Source organism: Balaenoptera borealis (assembly GCF_965194805.1).
Source record: "Balaenoptera borealis genome assembly, chromosome: 7".
NCBI lineage: Eukaryota > Metazoa > Chordata > Mammalia > Artiodactyla > Balaenopteridae > Balaenoptera > Balaenoptera borealis.
Window position 1 is genome coordinate 13,350,176 of NC_138864.1, and position 18,864 is coordinate 13,369,039.

Below are 18,864 nucleotides of genomic sequence, written 5' to 3' on the forward strand. Positions count from 1 at the left end.
ACTAAAGGACTACAACCTACCAGAAAAAAAAAACAAAAAACCCACTCCACAACTAATGATATGTCTTAAAAAGCTGAAGTTCCCAAGGTAAAACTAAACAGAAGTAAATTTGGAGTGGGTAGCTGACCAGATTGCTGGGGGGGCACTTCCACCTCTGAAGTGGGAACCCCAAACAAGCTTCAGTGCGTGGGTCTGAAGACTGATCCATCCTTCCCAGACCAGCACTGTGTTACCAAAGGTGCCCTGACTGCAGTGGTGTATGGTATAGGTAAACAGGCACTTTTTAAAGGTGTTGGTTAAAGTAGAAATTATTAAATTTTTATGGAAAGCAAGGACACTTGTCAATATTTATTAAAAATTTAAAAAGCACATATAGGACTTCTGTTTCCCACTAAATGCAGCTAAAAACATGAGATGCTTCATTTAACACAAAACAAAACAAAAGACTCTGAAAGGTAGAGAGGAGACAGACTGGGAAGGGACTTCAGGGCCCCAAAAGACTGAGCATTGAGTTCTCGGTTTTCCTTTTGCCTCATATATTCCAGGCTAGGTTCTGAAGAAGCTGGTAACCCAGAAATACCAACTAATGTAGACCCAAAAAAAAGCTGCAGTAAAAGTCTGCCCTCTCTGGCCAAAGGACCAGGAATGGGGCAGCCTAGCAGGACAGAATATTTTTAGACAATAACCACTCTACTGCAACCAACCCCACAGAAACACTGTGGCCCACTCCTACTCCACCTGGTAGTGTCAGAGGAGATCAGGGACTTCCATCCCCACCCCAACTATCTAGGAGGGAGCCTGGATTCTACACTCGCCCAGCAGTAACAGGGCAGCACCTCTGCCTTCCCAGGCAGGGTGGAATCACAAAGGTGTAATTGGGAAATTACACCCACACAGCAGTAACAAGGAGTCCCGACCCACAGATACCAAGGAGGCCAGGTGAGGAGCCTCCACCTCCATAACCAGGCAGCACCTCCTACCCGCCCCCCCCGGCAGTGTCAGAGGAAGCTCACCAACACCAAGATGACACAGATGTTAGAATTATCTGGCAAAGATTTTCAAAGAGCCAGCATCAAAATGCTTCCACAAGCAACTAGGAACATGCTTGAAACAAATGAAAGTAGAAAGCCTCAGTAAAGAAAAAGAAGATATAAAGAAGAACCAAATGGAAATTTCAGAACTGAAAATTACAATAACCAGAATAAAAAACTTGATGGATAGGTTAAACTGAAGAAAGAAGAAACAGTGAACATGAACATGAACAAACATGAACAAAAGGAATTTCGCAATCTGAACAGAGAAAACAGACTGGGGGAAAAAAAAAAAAGAACAGGACCTCAGGAACATGTGGGACTATAACAAAAGACCTAATGCTGAATATAAATGTCATCAGAATCTCAGGAGGAGCAGAAAGAGGAAGGGGCTGAAAACGTATTCAAACAATGGATGAAAACTCCCCAAATTTGGCAAAAAGACATAAACCTATAGATTCAAGAAGCTGAGAGAACCCCAAACAAAATAAACCCAAAGCAATCCACTCCAAGACCCATCACAAGCTTTTGAAAACTACAAACAACTTGAATAGCATATTTCTCACCAGAAACTATGGAGGCCAGGAGAAAGTGGCATAACACTTTTCAAGTGTTGAAGGAAAACAACTGTTAATCCAGAATCCTATATCCAGCAAAAATATCCTTCAGGAACAAAAGGGGAATTAAGATCTTCTTAGATGAAGAAAAACTAAAAAAATCTGCTGCCAGAAGACCTACCCAAAATGAATGGCTAAAGGAAATCCTGTAAACAGAAAGTAAATGATAAAAGGAATCCTGCAACATCATGAAGAAAGAAAGAACAACAGAAAGACAATATATGGGTAAATATAATTTCCTTTTCCTCTAGAAATCTTCTAAATGATGTGTGATTGATGAAGCAAAAATTTCAACACATCTGATGTGGTTCTAATGATATGTCCGTAAAGGAAATATTTAACACATTACTGACTGGGGGATTTTTGCAGAAACTAACGTCTGTGGCCGTAATACGTCTCCAGTCAAAAATGTGTTAAAAGACAATTTTAAGTGGAGTAGGGTAAAGTGATGTAAACAGAGATATGGTTTCTATACTTCATTCAAACTGATAAAATGATGACACCAGTATACTATGATAAACTATGTATATATAATATCTAGACAACCACTAAAAAAGCTACCCAAACAGATATACTCAAAAACACTACATATAAATAAAAGCAGAATTTAAAAATGTGTTCAAGTAACCCACAAGAAGTCAAGATAAAGAAAGCAGAGGAACAAAAAACAAAAAAGGAAATAAAGGATAAAATGGCAGACTTAAGTCCTAACACATCAATAATTACTTGATATGTTATGTAAATGACCTAAATACACCAATTAGAAAACAGAGATTGGCAGAATGGATAAAACAACAGGATCCAATAATATAAGAAACTTCAAATGTAACAATACAGGAAGGTTGGAAGTGAAAGGATGAAAAATTATATACCATGAAAACATTAATCAAAGGAAAGCAGGAGGACTATATTATTATCAGATAAAGTAGACATCAGAGCAAAGAAAATTACCAGACACAGAGATATTAATGACAAACGGTTAATCCACTAAGAGGATATAGCTATTCTAAATGTGTATGCACCAAACAACATAATTGCAAAATATGTGAATCAAACCAATAAAAGAGAAAGGAGAAAAAGACAAACCTACAATTATAGTTGGAAACTTCAACAACCCTTTCAACAAGAGATGGAAAAGCTAGACATGAGGTCAGCAAGGATACAGAGAAACTCAACGAAAGTACAAACTACCACAACTCACCCAATTTGAAATAACTATTAAAGAAATTTCATATGTAATTTAAAAGCTCCTGATAAAGTAATTTCCAGGGAATTCCCTGGTGGTCCAGTGGTTAGGACTCTGCACTTCCACTGCAGGGGTCACGGGTTTGATCCCTGGTTGGGAAACTAAGATCCCGCAAGCCATGCAGTGCAGGAAAAAAAAAAAAAGAAAACGTTATTTCCAGGCCCTGATGGTTTCACTACAGAATCCTATCAAATGTTTAAAGATTAATTAACTCCAATTCTACAAAATCTCTTCCAGAAAATACAAGGAGAACTTACCAATTCATTTCATGAAGCTAGTATGTCCCTGAAATGAAATCCAGACAAAGATAGAAAAAAGAAAAAGGAAAAACAAGCTTTAAACTCATATTCCTCATGAATACAGATGCAAATAAATAAATAAATAACCTTGACAAAATTTAGTGAATAGAATTAAGCAATATACAAATACAATTATACACCATGACCTAACGGGGTTTATTCCAGGGATGCAAGGCTAGTTCAATATTCAAAAAACAATGTAATCTACCATACTGACAGGCTAGAGAAGAAAAATCACATGCTCATATCAATAGATGCAGATAAGCACTTGATAAAATTCAACAACCATGATAAAAACTCTCAGAAAAGTAGGAATAAAGGGGAACTTTAACTTAATATAAAGCATCCACAAAAGCCTACAGCAAACACATACTTAATGGTGAAAGACTGAATGCATCTTTTTAAAACTGGGAGCAATGTAAGGATGTCCACTCTCATCCCTACTACTCAGCGTAGTACTGAGAGTTGCAGCCAGAGCAATAAGGCAAGAAAAGGAACTAAAAAGCATATGTAACAGAGAGTAAAAAATAAAACTACTACTATTTGCAGATAACATGATTATCTATGACAAAATCTCAAGGAATCTACAAAAACACTCATAGAACTAATAAGTGAATTCAGCAGGGTCACAGGATATAAGATAAATATACAAAAAACAACTGTAGTTCTACAAACTATCAACAGACACATGAAAACAAAAATTTTTTAAAAGGAAATAGTATAAGTCTAACAAAACATGTGCAGGACTTGTATGCCAAAAACTAGAAAACACTGATGAAGGAAGGAAAAAACCTAAATAAATAGACATACCTTGTTTAAGGATTGGAAGATTGAACATAATAAAGAAGTTATCTCCAAATTGATAAACAACTTTAACACAATTCCTATCAAAATCCCAGCAAGAATTTTTATAGATAAAGGCAAGATTATGCTAAAATTTATATGGGAAGGTGAAGGAATTAGATCAGCTGAAACAATTTTGAAAAAGAATAATGAAGTGGGAAGAACCAATCTACTTAATTTCAAGATTTATTATGTAGCTGCAATAATCAAGACTGTGGTACTGATGGTGAAATAGACAAAAAGACCAATGGAACAGAATAGAGAACTCTAGAACAGACCCACACAAGCACAACCAACTGATTTTTGACAAAAGAGCAAAAGCAATTCAATGGAGAAAGAACAGTCTTTTCAACAAATGCTGCTGGTTGGATACCTATGGGGAGGGAAAAAAAAAAAGAAAGAATGAAAGGAAAAGAAAAGAAAGAAACCACTCAAACTAGACTTCACACCTTATACAGAAATCAACTCAAAATGGATTATAGATTTAAATGTACAACACAAAACTATAAAACTTTTAGAAAAGTATGTAAGAGAAACTAGAGCCAGGCAAAGAGTTCTTAACTTGACACTAAAAGTACAACACATAAAAGACAAAATTCATAAACAGGACTTGATCAAAATTAAAAGCTTTTGCTCTGCAAAAGATACTGTTAAGAAGATGAAAAGACAAGCTACAGACTAGAGAAAATATCTGCAAACCACATATCCAGGAAAGGACTAGAATGTATAAGAAATTCTCAAAATGAAACATTAAAAAAGACAAATGATCCCATTACAAAATGGGCAAAAGATATGAAGAGGTATTTCACTGAAGAGGATATACCCATGGCAAATAAACACATGAAAAGACATTCAATATCACTAGACATCAGGGAAATGCAAATTAAAACCACAATCACTACACATCTATTAGAATGGCTAAAATTTTAGAAAATGGTTAACATCACCAAACTCTGGCAAGAATAATGGAGAAACTGGGTCACAAATACATTACTGGTGGGAATGTAAAATGGTACAGTCACTCTGGAAAACTGTTTGTCTATTTCTAAAAAAAAAAAAAACTAAACATGCAACTACCATATGACCTAGTGATTACACTCCTGGACATTTACCTCAGAGAAATGAAAACTTATGTTTACATAAAAACCTGTATATAAATGTTTATAACAGCTTAATAGCCAAAGAATGGAAACAATCCAGACATCCTTCAATGGTTGGAGAGTTAAATCAACTGTGGTACGTCAATAGCCTGGACGCATAAAAAGGAACAAACTGCTGACACAGACAACACCCTGCATGCATTTACAGAGAATTACGCTTAGTGAAAAAAGCCAACCCCAAAAGGTTACTTACTATATGAGTCTCCTTATGCAACGTTCCTGACACGTCAAAATTACGGAAATGGAAAACAGATTAGTGGTTGCCAGAAGCTAAGGAATTGGAAGCAGGATGGAAGTGCGTATGGCCATAAAAAGGTAACAGGAGGGATGCTTGTGGTGATAGAAATGTTCTCCATTTTGACTGTTACCAATGTCAATACCTGGTTGTGATATAATACTGTAGTTTTTGTAAAATGTTATCATTTGAGAAAAGTGGGTAAAGGGACACTGAGGCCTCTCTGTACCATTTGTTATAACTGCATATAATAGATTTGCATGTACGATTTCTCAAAATTATACCATTCTAAAATAAATTTCTCAATAATTGTACAATTATCCCAATATAAAACTACCTAAAAATTTTAATGGAGATGATACAGTACTTTCGTCAAATGGGGCAGTGAGGAGTAAGACTGATTAAAAGCAGATGTGATGGGAACATATGTATATGTATAACTGATTCACTTTGTTATAAAGCAGAAACTAACACACCATTGTAAAGCAATTATACTCCAATAAAGATGTTTAAAAAAAAAAAAAAAGCAGATGTGATACACATAGATGTACATGCAAGATATACATGTAATAAACACGGTAAATATTTCACATTTAATAAAATGTGCATTCAAATTTAAATGAAATCAACAGAAATTCATATTTCTGAAATTAAAGTTAGTCTTTAAAAGTAACTGAATTTTGGGACTTCCCCAGCAGTCCAGTGGTTAAGACTCTGTGCTTCCACTGCAGGGGGCGCGGGGTTGGATCCTGGATCCCGCATGCTGAAATCTGGTGATGGCTGCATACTGTAAACACACTACAAACCACTGAACTGCATACTTGAAGGAGTGAATTGTATGATACATGAATTGTATCTCAATAAAGCTGTTAAGGAGAAAAAAAGTACTCGAAACGTGGAAAGTGCTCTCAAAAATATAATCAGGATACTCTGATATTTCTCCAACTTTCAAGAGCTAGTCCTCAGCTAATATGCAAAGCTAGAACAGTATTATATATTTTCATACCGCGCAGGTCTTGCAAAAAATCTGTGCGGTTGGACTGCTGCACGTCCTGACACAGTGCAAACAAGGCTTCATCCCAGGCGATTCATCCTAAAGCTGCTCAGAGCAGTGTACCTGGAAGTGGGCCTCTAGTCCCTGCTTCAAAGCGCAGGCCTGCAGAACAAGGCACAGAGAAACTCCAAGACAGAGTTCACACCTCAGGCCTGAGTCATCTGTTCTGGGAGAAAAGCAGAGATAGCAGTTTCTTATCTACTCAGTGTCTCGCTGCAGGTTTTCTACTAAGTCTCCGTACCCAATTTACACTGACGTCAGGTAAAAGGGAAAAGGTACACTAGTGTGTTCCTCGAGGAAATGCACTTCATCTCAGCATGAGCTATCAAACCCCTGGAAGAAAGAAGAGTATGGTGGCGTACTGAGTACGGTAGGGTACTGCAGGGTGTTCAACTCACCAAGGGTGTCACCCCAAAGAGCTCACAGAGAGGATAGATACCGAGGGTGCTGAGTATGGAGAGATCCCGAGTATGTGGGTACAGAGTACGGTAGGGTGCGGCAAAGTAATCCACTCATCAAGGGCGTCACGCTGAGGAGCACGGAGAGAATGGTGCGTGCTGAGCACAGCAGAGATACTGAGTAAGGTAAATGCTGCGGGGTAATCCACTCAAGGGTTCACCCCAGGAGACGGCAGGGAGGATGGATACAGGGGGTACTGAACACAGAGGACACTGAGGGGTAATCCGCTCCTCAAGGGAGTCACCCCAAGGAACACAGGGAGGATTAGTACGGTGGGGTACTGAAAAAGTGGGGGTACTGCGGGGTAATCCGTTCCTCAGGGGTTCACCCCAGGAGCGACGGATCAGCCCGGACAGAAGCCGACCAGCGTCTCCGCGCTCTGGAAAGGGAGGACTGCCCACAATTCGTAGCCGCTTCTTCAAGGGCGTGCCACCCTTCCATCCGTCCGGGTGGGGAGAGGACACTGCCGGGCGACTCTCACGTGACGCCTCCTCGACCTTGGGGGTCACCCGCGCCGCGGCGCCCATTCCCTCACATCCGCCGCGCGGCCCACCCCCTGCCCGCTCCAGCCAATGGAGCGCCGCTCCGCGCCCCGCGCGACCTCTGCGCACGCCCGCACCCGCCAATCTCCGCCCGCCAGGAGGCGCCCGCCGCGCCATTGGCTGCCACGCCCGTCTGTCAGGCCCCGTCCCACCCACCTATCCCCGTCAGCCCCGCTCCAGCCAGCTTCACTCCCTGTCACCGGGGCGCCGGCCACAACGAGGGCGCGGCGGCCTTGCCCCCTGCCGCGACCCCCGCCTCCTGCCCGACCGGCGCGGAGCCTCCCAAATCCGGCCGATCCCGGCTGCAGCCCGAGCATACCTGTCTCCAGCTCAGCTCCACCCGAATGAGGCGCCGACACCCCACTCCGGGGCACCAAACTCTCGGCCCCGCCCCGGCGTGTGGCGTCATCACGCCGCCCCGCCCTGGGAGGAGAGGGGCCGCCCCTAACTCGTGAGCGGGGTCTTGACGTCACAGAGTTGCGGCCGCGTTGCTCCTGGCGCGTTCTTGGGGGAGCGGTGCAGGCGCCGAGGCTGCGGCTGGGAGTCCTCCGGCCGGTCCCTACCGGGTTGCGTGACGGGTCTGAAAAGGGGGTCTGCACGTTGCTAAGTAGTGTTTCTTGCAGTGGGCTCTCAGGAGTCCTCTGATGGAGAGCTGACCTAGTCTGTGCTGCCAGACAGAAAGGAACCTTGATCAGCAATGCGCGCTCGAGGCGCAGCAGGTAGTGGCCCGGGGGAATGAGAACCAGGAGGCCCCAGCGCCGACACAACGGTTTCCCAAAGTGGGCAACGGGATCGCGGGGGCATTCACGTGGTGTGCATGGACGGTGTATCATGCCATTTCATCGAATACAAATGGTCATCTGCTTTCAGAGGTTATTTTACTTACCGCTGAAAAAGAAAAAACAGTGTTACTATGACACCTCGATCGTAAGATGCTGCTGTATTTCAAAATGTGGGGGGAAAACGGTCAGATTTGATGAAATATGGTAAATTGTAGTCAATCACATACTGAGAAAGCCCTTGCAGTTCTTCTGTCTTCATTACAGCAAGGAGAAAGCCTCATTTTGTGCTAGTGTATCTTTAGCTCCACTTTTTCTTCTTTCCCTTTTTTGACAAAGAGAGATAAGAAATTAGGCTGAAAATTTTTGGTGGATAATAATATAGGTAGAACTTAAATTACTTTGTCTTCCTGATTTGTGACAGTTTATCTTTGATATTTATGGCAAGTGATACTGGTTTTCTGATTTACAGTAATAAAAAGTTTTCTTTGGGGGGACTTACCTGGTGGTCCAGTGGTTAAGACTTCGCCTTGCAGTGCAGTGGGTGCCGGTTCGATCCCTGGTCAGGGAGCTAAGATTCCCACATGCCTCAGGCAAAAAAAAAAAAAAAAAGCAAAACATAAAACAGAAGCAGTATTGTAACAAATTCAATAAAGACTGTAAAAATGGTCCACATCAAAAAAATCTTAAAAAAAAAAGAATATAATTTAAGAAGTTTTCTTTTGTAATAAAATATTCCATTTTAAGACTATATTAACTAGATAGTAGTATGGGAAGGTGGCATCCAAATGACTGACATTAGGGAAACGCTGTTCCACACTGTCTTGAATTGTTCTTCGGTGTTTATTCCCCAAAACTTGAAGACAAGGGCTGTGTCATGTGGCATAGCCAGGAATACTGGGGTGACAAAGGCCAGCAATCTGACCATAGGGATCTGACCATGAAAGCTCCATAGAGGACACAAGTGTCTGAATCTGGGCTGAAATTCAAACTGAGGACTTTGCCACCTGCTCACAGGTGTGATAGACTTAGAGCGATTTCTAAATTTCTAAAAGGGAAAGGCAAAGTAGGAGGTGTTTTTTTCTTTTTTGTTTTTTATGTAGGAAGTATAAGTGCTTGTACGAACAAAATTGGTCTGATATGTGGGATAAGGATCTGGAGACAGAAAGTGAAGGAACCAAGGAACAAACTTCAGTATTTTATCTTCCTTTCTCTTTTTACTGTGGTAAAATATATAAAAGAAAAAATTTTTGTCATTTTAAAGGACAATTTAGCAGCATTAATCACATTCACAATGTTGTGCAACCATAACCACTATCTATTTTACCACTCCAATGAGAACTCTGTAACCATTAAGTGATAACGTCCCATTCCCCTCCCCTCTTCTTTCTTAGTAACCTCTATTATACTTTCTGTCTCTATAAATTTGATGACTCCACCTACCTCATATAAGTGAAATCATACAGTACTTATCTGTCCTTTTATATCTTGCTTACTTCACTTAGCATGTTTTCAAGGTTCATCTATGCTGTAGCATGGGTCAGAATGTCCTTCCTTTTCATGGCTGAATAATATTCCATTATAGCGCTATACTGCACCTTGCCTATCCATTCATCTGTTGATGGACGCGTGGGTCATTTCCCCCTTTTGGCTTTTGTGAATAGTGCTACTGTTACTGAACCAAACTTGGGTCCGCTCACCTGACTGGCAGCAAAACTGGGTTGACACTGGGTTGTGAAAGAAAATACAGTATTTATTGCAAAGGCAAGCAAGGAGAAAAGGCAGCTCATGCTCAAAAGACCAGAACTCAGTGGCTTTCAGGAAAGGGTTTTTAAAGGCAACAGTAGGGGAGAGGGTTGCAGGGTGCCTGGTCAGCTCGTGGACCTTCTTCTGATTGGTTGGTGGTGGAGTAACTAGGTGGTATTTCGGGAGTCAGCAACATCAACCTGGTTCCAACTGGTCTGAAGTCTATGTGCTTGTGGTCAGCATGCAGTTAACTTCTTCCACCTAGTGGGGGTTTTCGTATCTGCAAAACAAGGAGATTGTTCAGAGTATTATCTGTGGCCCTTGAGGAGGAACTAAAGGGTCTTGCCTTTGTTTTATGCCTAAACTATTATTATTTGGTCTTGTTTGACTGTTTTCCTTTGTTTCTGCATTTTCTCACTTCTCTGATTAAATTTGCTCTTTGGAACATGGGGCAGGCCTAGGAGGCTAAAGCTTTTCTACAAACAAGAGGCAGGGGAGGGACTTCTCTGGTGGCACAGTGGTTAAGTCTCCACACTCCCAATGCAGGGGACCTGGGTTCTATCCCTGATCAGGGAAATAGATCCCACATGCATGCTGCAACTAAGAGTTCGCATGCCACAACTAAGGAGCTCATGTGCCGCAACTAAAGGAGCCTGCCTGCCGCAACTAAGACCCGGTGCAACCAAATAAATAAAATTAAATATGAAAAAAAAAGAGGCAGGGGACACTGGGGTCTGTCCCTGGGAAGGTCCCGCAGGGTCCTTCGTGGTTTCACTGCAATGATCATTGGCTTACAAGTATCCTTCGAGTACTTGTTTACAATTCTTTTGTGTATTTCCTAGGCGTGTAAGTGGTTGGTCATATGGTAATTCTATGTCTAGCTTTCTGAGGAAGTGCTAAACTGTTTCCCATAGTGGCTGCACCATTTTACATTCCCACCAGCAATGCATGACATTTCCAATTTCTCCACATCCTCTTCTTATTTTCTTTTAAAAGTTGTATTATAGCCATCTTAGTATGTGTGAGGCGATCTCATTGTTGTCTTGTTTTGCATTTCCTTAATGACTAATGATGTCAAGCATTTTTTTATGTGCTTATTTGCCATTTGTATATCTTCTTTGGAGAAAAATTTATTTGAGTCATTTGCTCTTTTTTGTTTTTAATTTTTTTTATTCATTCATTCATTTATTTTTTGGCTACATTGGGTCTTCCTTGCTGTGCGTGGGCTTTCTCTGGTTGTGGTGAGCGGGGGCTACTCTTCGTTGCGGTGCGTGGGCTTCTCATTGTGGTGGCTTCTCTTGTTGTGGAGCATGGGCTCTAGGAGCGTGGGCTTCAGTAGCTGTGGCATGCAGGCTTAGTAGGTGTGGCTCACGGGCTCTAGAGAGCAGGCTCAGTAGTTGTGGCTCACGGGCTTAGTTGCTCCGCGGCATGTGGGATCTTCCCAGACCAGGGATCAAACCCATGTCCCCTGCATTGGCAGATGGATTCTTAACCACTGTGCCACCAGGGAAGTCCCCTGCCCTTTTTTGAATTGGGTTTTTTGTCTCGTTGAGTTGGAGGAGTTCTTTATATATTAATCCCTTATCAGATATGTGAGTTGCAGATATTGTCTCCCATTCTGTAGGTTGTCTTTTACTTTCTTTATAATGTTCTTCATTTAAAAAAAAAAAAATATATATATATATATATATATATATATATATATATATATATTTATTTATTTATTTATTTGGCTGTGCCGGGTCTTAGTTGCAGCACGTGAGATGTTCATTGCAGAATGTGGATCTTTTAGCTGTGGCATGTGGGATCTAGTTCCCTGACCAGGGATCAAACCCGGGCCCCCTGCATTGGGAGCACAGAGTCTTAACCATTGGACCACCAGTGAAGTCCCCTTTATAATGTTCTTTAATGAATAAAAGTTTTAAATTTTGAAGTCCATTTTATCCATATTTGTTGTTGTTGTTGCTTAGTGTGTTATGTGTCATAGCCAAGAATCCATTGCTAAATCCAAGATCATGAAGATTTCCCCTTATGTTTCTTCTAAGAGTTTTATGGTTTTAGATTTTATATTCAGGTTGTTTATCCATTTTGAGTTAATTTTTGTATATGATATGTGGTATGAGTCCAGCTTCATCTTTTTCCATGTGGAACTCCAGTGATCCCCATACTATCTGTTGAAGAGATGATTCTTGCCCCATGGAATGGACTGGGCACTCTTCTGAAAATCAATGGACCATATACGTTGGGTTTATTTCTGTATCCTCAATTCTATTCCGTTGGTCTGTATGCTCTCTTTATGCCATTACCACACTGTTTTGATTACTGTAACTTTGTAGTAAGTTTTGAAATCCAGAAATGTGATTTCTCCAGCTTTGTTTTTCTTTTTCAAGATAATTTTGGCTATTTGGAGCCCCTTACAAGTCCATATAAATTTGAGGATTGGCTTTTCCACTGCTGCAAAAAAGACTGTTAGAATTTTGATAGGGATTGTGTTGAATCTGTAGATCTCTTTGGGTAGTATTGACATTGAAACCAAGGGTAATCATCAGTTAGATCCATTAAACTTGTAACCTGCCTTCACTGATCAAGCTCGCTTTAATTGTTCCTGTAAAAAAATTCTGGGAATTCCTTGGTGGTCCAGTGGGTAAGACTCTGTGCTCCCAATGCAGGGGGCCTGGGTTCGATCCCTAGTCGGGGAACTAGATCTGCATGCATGCCACAACTAAAGATCCCACATGTCTCAAGGAAGATCCCACCTGCCACAACTAAGACCCGGTGCAGCCTAAATCAAATCAATCAATCAATGTCCTCCAAGTGTCGTGCAGCCTAAACAATAAAATGTTTGCCCAAGTTGTTTTTCAGGAACTTGGAGTCAGCTATGTCCAGTTTGAGCTCGTTAAGACTGGTTAAGACTACCAAGCAAGTGTCCACTTGAAGACCTTTTGACATCAGAGGGCCAAAAATTCCACCCTCAGAACATGCTAACACCGCCTTTTTCTGAATGTGTCCCATGATGAAGCCTGTAGCTTAGTTGCACCTGTGCAGAATGATGATTATCTCACCTTCTTATTTCCAATCACCTTTCCCCACACTCCCCATGCTTCAGCTTTATACCGTAAATATCCCAAGCCCTATGTCTTTGGAACGGTAGACTTGAGATTTGTTCTCCCATCTCCTCACTTGGCTGCCCTGTGAATAAACACTTTCTCTGCTGCAAACCTCCGAGTCTCTGAGTTTGGCTTGCTGCTTGTCCAGCAAACAAACCTGGTTTGGTTCAGTAACAACATCTTAACAACAGTAAGTCTTCCCGTCCAAGCACATGGGATGTCTTTCCATTTATTTGTCTTCTTTAATTTCTTTCAGCAATGTTTTTAGTTTTCAGTGTACAAGTCTTTTACCTTGGTTAAATTTTTCTTAGATTTTTGGGGGGATGCATTTGTAAGTAGAATTGCTCTCTTCATTTCTTTTTTCTGATTGTTCATTACTGGTGTATTGATTTTTGTGTATTGATATTGTGTCCTACAACTTCACTGAATTCATTTATTAGCTCTAGTAGCTTTCTTTTGGATTCTTTGGGATTGTTTCCATATCTAGGATTGTGTCATCTGTAAATAGAGATAGTGTTTCTTCCTTTCCAGTTTGGATGCCTTCTGTTTCTTTTTCTTGTCTAATGGACCTGGCTTGAACATCCAGTACAATCTTGAATTGCAAGGGTGAAAATAGACATCCTTGTCTTATTCCTGATCTTAGGGGGAAAGCATTCAGTCTTTCATCATTAAGTACGATGTTTGCTGTGGGATTTTCACAGATGTCCTTTATCATGTGAAGGAAGTTACTTTCTTTAACTAGTTTTCTGAGTGTTTTTTGTGATGAAACAGTGTTGGATTTTAAGTGCCTTTTCTGCATCAATTGAGAAAATCATGTTTATTTCCCCTCTTTATTCTATTAATGTGATACATTACATTGATTGATTTTCTTTTTTTTTTTTTTTCACACACACACACTGTGATTGATTTTCTTATGTTGACTCACCCCTGCATTCATGGGATAAATCCCATTTGGTCATGATGTATAATCCTCATAACATACTGTTGGGGGAACTCCCTGGTGGTGCAGTGGTTGAGAATCCACCTGCCAATGCAGGGGACACGGGTTCGAGCCCTGGTCCGAGAAGATCCCACATTCCGCAGAGCAACTAAGCCCATGCGCCACAACTACTGAGCCTGTGCTCTAGAGCCTGCGAGCCACAACTACTGAAGCCCACGTGCCAAGAGCCCGTGCTCCGCAACAAGAGAAAGCACTGCAGTGAGAAGCCCGTGCACCTCAACGAAGAGTAGATCCCCCCCCGCCCCCACCCTGCCGCTCGCCACAACTAGAGAAAAGCCTGCGCTCAGCAATGAAGGCCCAGCGTGGCAAAAAGAAAAAAAAAAAATACTGTTGGATTTTATTTGCTAGTATTTATTTAGTTGAGGATTTTTGCGTCTATATTCATAAGGGATTTTGGTTGAATTTTCTTTTCTTGTGATATCTTTGGCTTTAGTATCAGTGTAATGCTGGCCTCATATAATGAGTTAGGAAGTGTTGTCTTCAATTTGTTGGAAGAGTTTAAGTAGGATTGCTATTCATTCTTCCTTAAATATTTGGTAGAATTCACCAGGAGAGTCCATTCTTGGACTTTTCCTTATTGTGTCACTTTAGGTAATTTGTGTGTTTCTAGGAATTTGTCCATTTCCTTTAAATTATTTTGTTTGTTGTTGTGCAGCTGTTCATAGTATTATCTTCTTTTTATTTCTGTTAGGTCAGTAGTAATGCCTCTAATTTCTGATTTTTTAGTGATTTATATCTTCTTCCTCTTTTTTTTGTCAGTCTAGCTAAAGCCTTGTTAATTTTATTAATCTTTTCAAATAATCAACTTATACCTTCCATGGACTCTATTGCTTTTCTATTCTGTTTTATTTACCTCTACTTTTTTAAATATAAAATTTTTTTTTTAATAGCTACTTTATTTTATTTATTTATTTATTTATTTATTTATTTTTGGCTGTGTTGGGTCTTCGGTTCGTGCGAGGGCTTTCTCTAGTTACGGCAAGTGGGGGCCACTCTTCATCGCGGTGCGGGGACCGCTCTTCATCGCGGTGCGCGGGCCTCTCACTATCGCGGCCCCTCCCGTTGCGGGGCACAGGCTCCAGACGCGCAGGCTCAGTAGTTGTGGCTCACGGGCCCAGCTGCTCCGTGGCATGTGGGATCTTCCCAGACCAGGGCTCGAACCCGTGTCCCCTGCATTAGCAGGCAGATTCTCAACCACTGCGCCACCAGGGAAGCCCAAATATAAATTTTAAGATAGCCTCATTTGCCATTTTTTCTTTCTTTCTTTTTCCTTTTTTTCTTTTCTTTTTCTTTTTTTGGCAGTGCTGTGCAGCTTGCAGGATCCCTGAGCAGGGATTGAACCCACACCCTCAGCAATGAAAGAGCAGAGTCCTAACCACTGGACTGCCAGGGAATTCCCTATTTACCTCTACTTTAATCTTTATTATTTCCTTCCTTCTGCTAGCTTTGGGTTTAGTTTGCTCTCTTTTTTTTCTTTATTCTTTCTTTCTTTTTTAGTTCATCAAAGTGTAAAGTTAGGTTATTGATTTCTTTCTTCTTTTTTTTTTTTTTTTTTAAATTTATTTATTTATTTATTTATTTATGGCTGTGTTGGGTCTTCGCCTCTGTGCGAGGGCTTCCTCCAGTCGCGGCAAGCGGGGACCACTCTTCATCGCGGTGCGCGGGCCTCTCACCATCGCGGCCTCTCTTGTTGCGGAGCACAGGCTCCAGACGCACAGGCTCAGCAATTGTGGCTCACGGGCCCAGTTGCTCCGCGGCACGTGGGATCCTCCCAGACCAGGGCCCGAACCCGTGTCCCCTGCATTGGCAGGCAGATTCTCAACCACTGCGCCACCAGGGAAGCCCCTCTTTCTTCTTTTTTAATGCAGGCTTTTACAACTATAAATTTTCCTCTGAGCACTGCCTTCGCTGCATCCTGTGGCTTTTGTTCAGTATGCTTTTTCATCATAATATGCATTCTGCATTCATTCAACAAATATTTCTACCAGTTTGGTTCTAGGTGCTGGGGATACAGAAGTGAACACAACAGACAGGCAGGATCTGTATTGTCATAGTGCTGACCTTTTAGGGTAAACCAACAAGACAGAAATTGATGATCTGAAATCCATAAAACAAGGTACTGTGATAGAGAATTGCAGTAGCACTGCTTTTGTTTTTAAAATATATTTTATTAACTAGGTAACACATCCACTTGGTTCAGAAATCAAAAACATATTAAAAGGTCTAGTTTGCAAAGTCTCCCTTGCACCACCCCTGTTACCATCCACCTCATTATCTGCTGGCCTGGCAGACCCCTTCCCTGCCAGGGGTAACTATTTGTTGGATCATGGCGCAGTCAGGTATCCCAGGATGAGAGCAGAGATGGAGGGAATTCAGGGGCTTGGAGAGTGGCCATTTACCAACTAGGACAGAAGTATTTCTGTAGTTTACACAGCACAGCCATAGTGGTGTATATTTGCTGAATATTCATGTTACCTATAAGTAACCACTTATATTATCGTCTTATATATTCTTCCAGCATTTTTCATGCAAATACAAACACCAAAGATAGCATACTATGTCCTCTCTTCGGCACCTTGCTTTTTTAACTTAGCAAAATATCCTGGAAATGTTTATAAATATATCAGTTCATAAAGAGTATCTTCACTTTCTCCAGTGGCGTAATTGCATGGAGTGGTTTCGGTGGCGACAGCTCATCTTTGTTCCATATGGTATTGACTGAGGCAGCTCCTCTGGGACTGAAGGATCCAGAAGAGCTTCATTCTGTTAACTGGTGGCTCAGGCTGGATCTCATATCAGCTGGGTTCTAAGAGAGTGAAAATGGAAGCCACAAGGCCTCTTAAGGCCCAGGCACCAGAGCCATACAGCTTTCCTTCCACTGCATTGAATTGGTCAGTGCAAGTCACAGGGTCAAAACCAGATTCCAGTGGAGGGGAAATGGATTCCACTCCTCAGTGGGAAGAGCAGCACGTGGACATGGGGATAGGAGGGATTGTTGGAGAAGGTCTTCGCAGACATTCTACCACACCAAGGTCCAATCAAGGTTCACATGTCTTAATTAGTATTATCCATCTTTAGTTTCTTAAATTAGTATTTACATTTCTCCCACTTCCCCCTGCCCCTTTTTTGGCTTTAGTTTTTGAAAGGTTGGAGTCAGTTGTTCCATATTCTGGATTTACCTTATTATTTCCTCATGGTGTCTTCTAACTTCTGAATTTCCTGTAAGCTGCAAGATGGACAAAGGCCTAATTGAAATTAAACATAACTTACAAAAATATTTTGTATTCATTGATTACATTTTACAATGATTATCTTGTGCCTGAACAGGATCATTTAAAAATCTAAGGACTTCCCTGATGGTGCAGTGGTTAAGAATCCGCCTGCCAATGCAGGGGACACGGGTTTGAGCCCTGGTCCAGGAAGATCCCACATGCCGCGGAGCAGCTAAGCCCATGCGCCACAACTACTGAGCCTGTGCTCTAGAGCCCACGAGCCACAACTACTGAAGCCCATGTGCCACAACTACTGAAGCCCATGTGCCACAACTACTGAAGCCCGTGTGCCTAGAGCCTGTGCTCCGCAACAAGAAGCTACCGCAATGAGAAGCCTGTGCACCACAACAAAGAGTAGTCCCCACTCGTCGCAACTAAAGAAAGCCTGCGCGCAGCAATGAAGACACAACGCAGCCCAAAATAAACAAACAAATATATTTTTTAAAAAATCTGAGATCAAGTCATTCCTTACTCAAAACTCCCCTAAGAGGTTCTCATTTATTTGCCAAGGTCCTTAAATGGTCTAAAAACCCTACCTAGTCTTCCCATGCCCATCTATGGCCTCGTTTCCTCCTACTTTCCCCCTCACTCTCTCTCCTCCTGCCACACTGGCCTCCTTGACTTTCCTCAATTCACCAGACACACAACAGCCTTGGGGCTTTCACTGTTTCCTCAGGTATCCATGTAACCTGCCCCTTAAGGGCCTCTCTCACACAGCATCTTCTCAGGGAACCTTCCTTGGCCACTCTTCTGTATCCCATCCCACATCTGACCAGACACTCGCTATATTAGTTTCCTGTGGCTACCATAACAAATTACCACAAACATACTGGATTAGAAACAACAAAAACTCATTCTATCACAATTAGAGAGTGCAGAAGTCCAAAATCAAGTTGTCAGCTGGGCTGTGCTCCCTCCAGAGGGTCTAGGAGAGATTTCATTGCTTGTCTCTTCCAGTTTCTGGTGGCTCCAGGCATTCCTTGGTTTGTGGCTGCCTCACTCCAATGCCTGCCTCTGTGATCACACGGCCACCTCCTTTTCTCTGTGTCTCTCTTTTTTAACTGTACAGTAGAATGGCATTAAGTACATTTACAGTGTTGTGAAACAGATCTCCAGAACTTTTTCATCTTACAAATCGGAAACTCTGTACCCATTAGGCAACTTCCCATTCCCCCCTTCCCCCCAGCCCCCTTGTAACCACCGTTGTACTTTCCGTTTCTCTAAATTTGACTACTTACTTCACCAAGCATAATGTCCTCAAGGGTCATCCATGTTGTAGCATATTGCAGAATTTCCTTTTTAAGCCTGAATAATACTCCAGAGTATATATGTGTCACATTTTGTTTATCCCTTATCTATTCACCCATTGATGGACATTGGGTTGCTTCTACCTCTTGGGTATTGTGAATAGTGCTATGAATATGGATGTGCAAATATCTTTTCATGATCCTGCTTTCAATTCTTTTAGAGATCT

At 41.6% G+C, this 18,864-nt stretch overlaps 1 protein-coding gene across 5 annotated transcripts in view; it reads right to left on the reverse strand.

Moving 5' to 3' along the window:
• Positions 1-7,913, reverse strand: part of OGDH (oxoglutarate dehydrogenase) — a 75,445-nt gene extending 67,532 nt beyond the window's left edge. For 4 of the 5 annotated variants that reach the window (XM_082399740.1, XM_082399737.1, XM_082399741.1 and 1 more), the window contains exon 1: positions 7,806-7,913. In XM_082399740.1, the coding sequence (XP_082255866.1) occupies positions 7,806-7,895 (90 nt within the window). In that variant the 5' untranslated portion in view covers positions 7,896-7,913. Of the gene's footprint in view, positions 1-6,437; positions 6,570-7,805 lie in introns of those variants that run through there. The other variant, XM_082399739.1, reaches the window with a different exon arrangement.
• Positions 7,914-18,864: the final 10,951 nt, after the last annotated feature.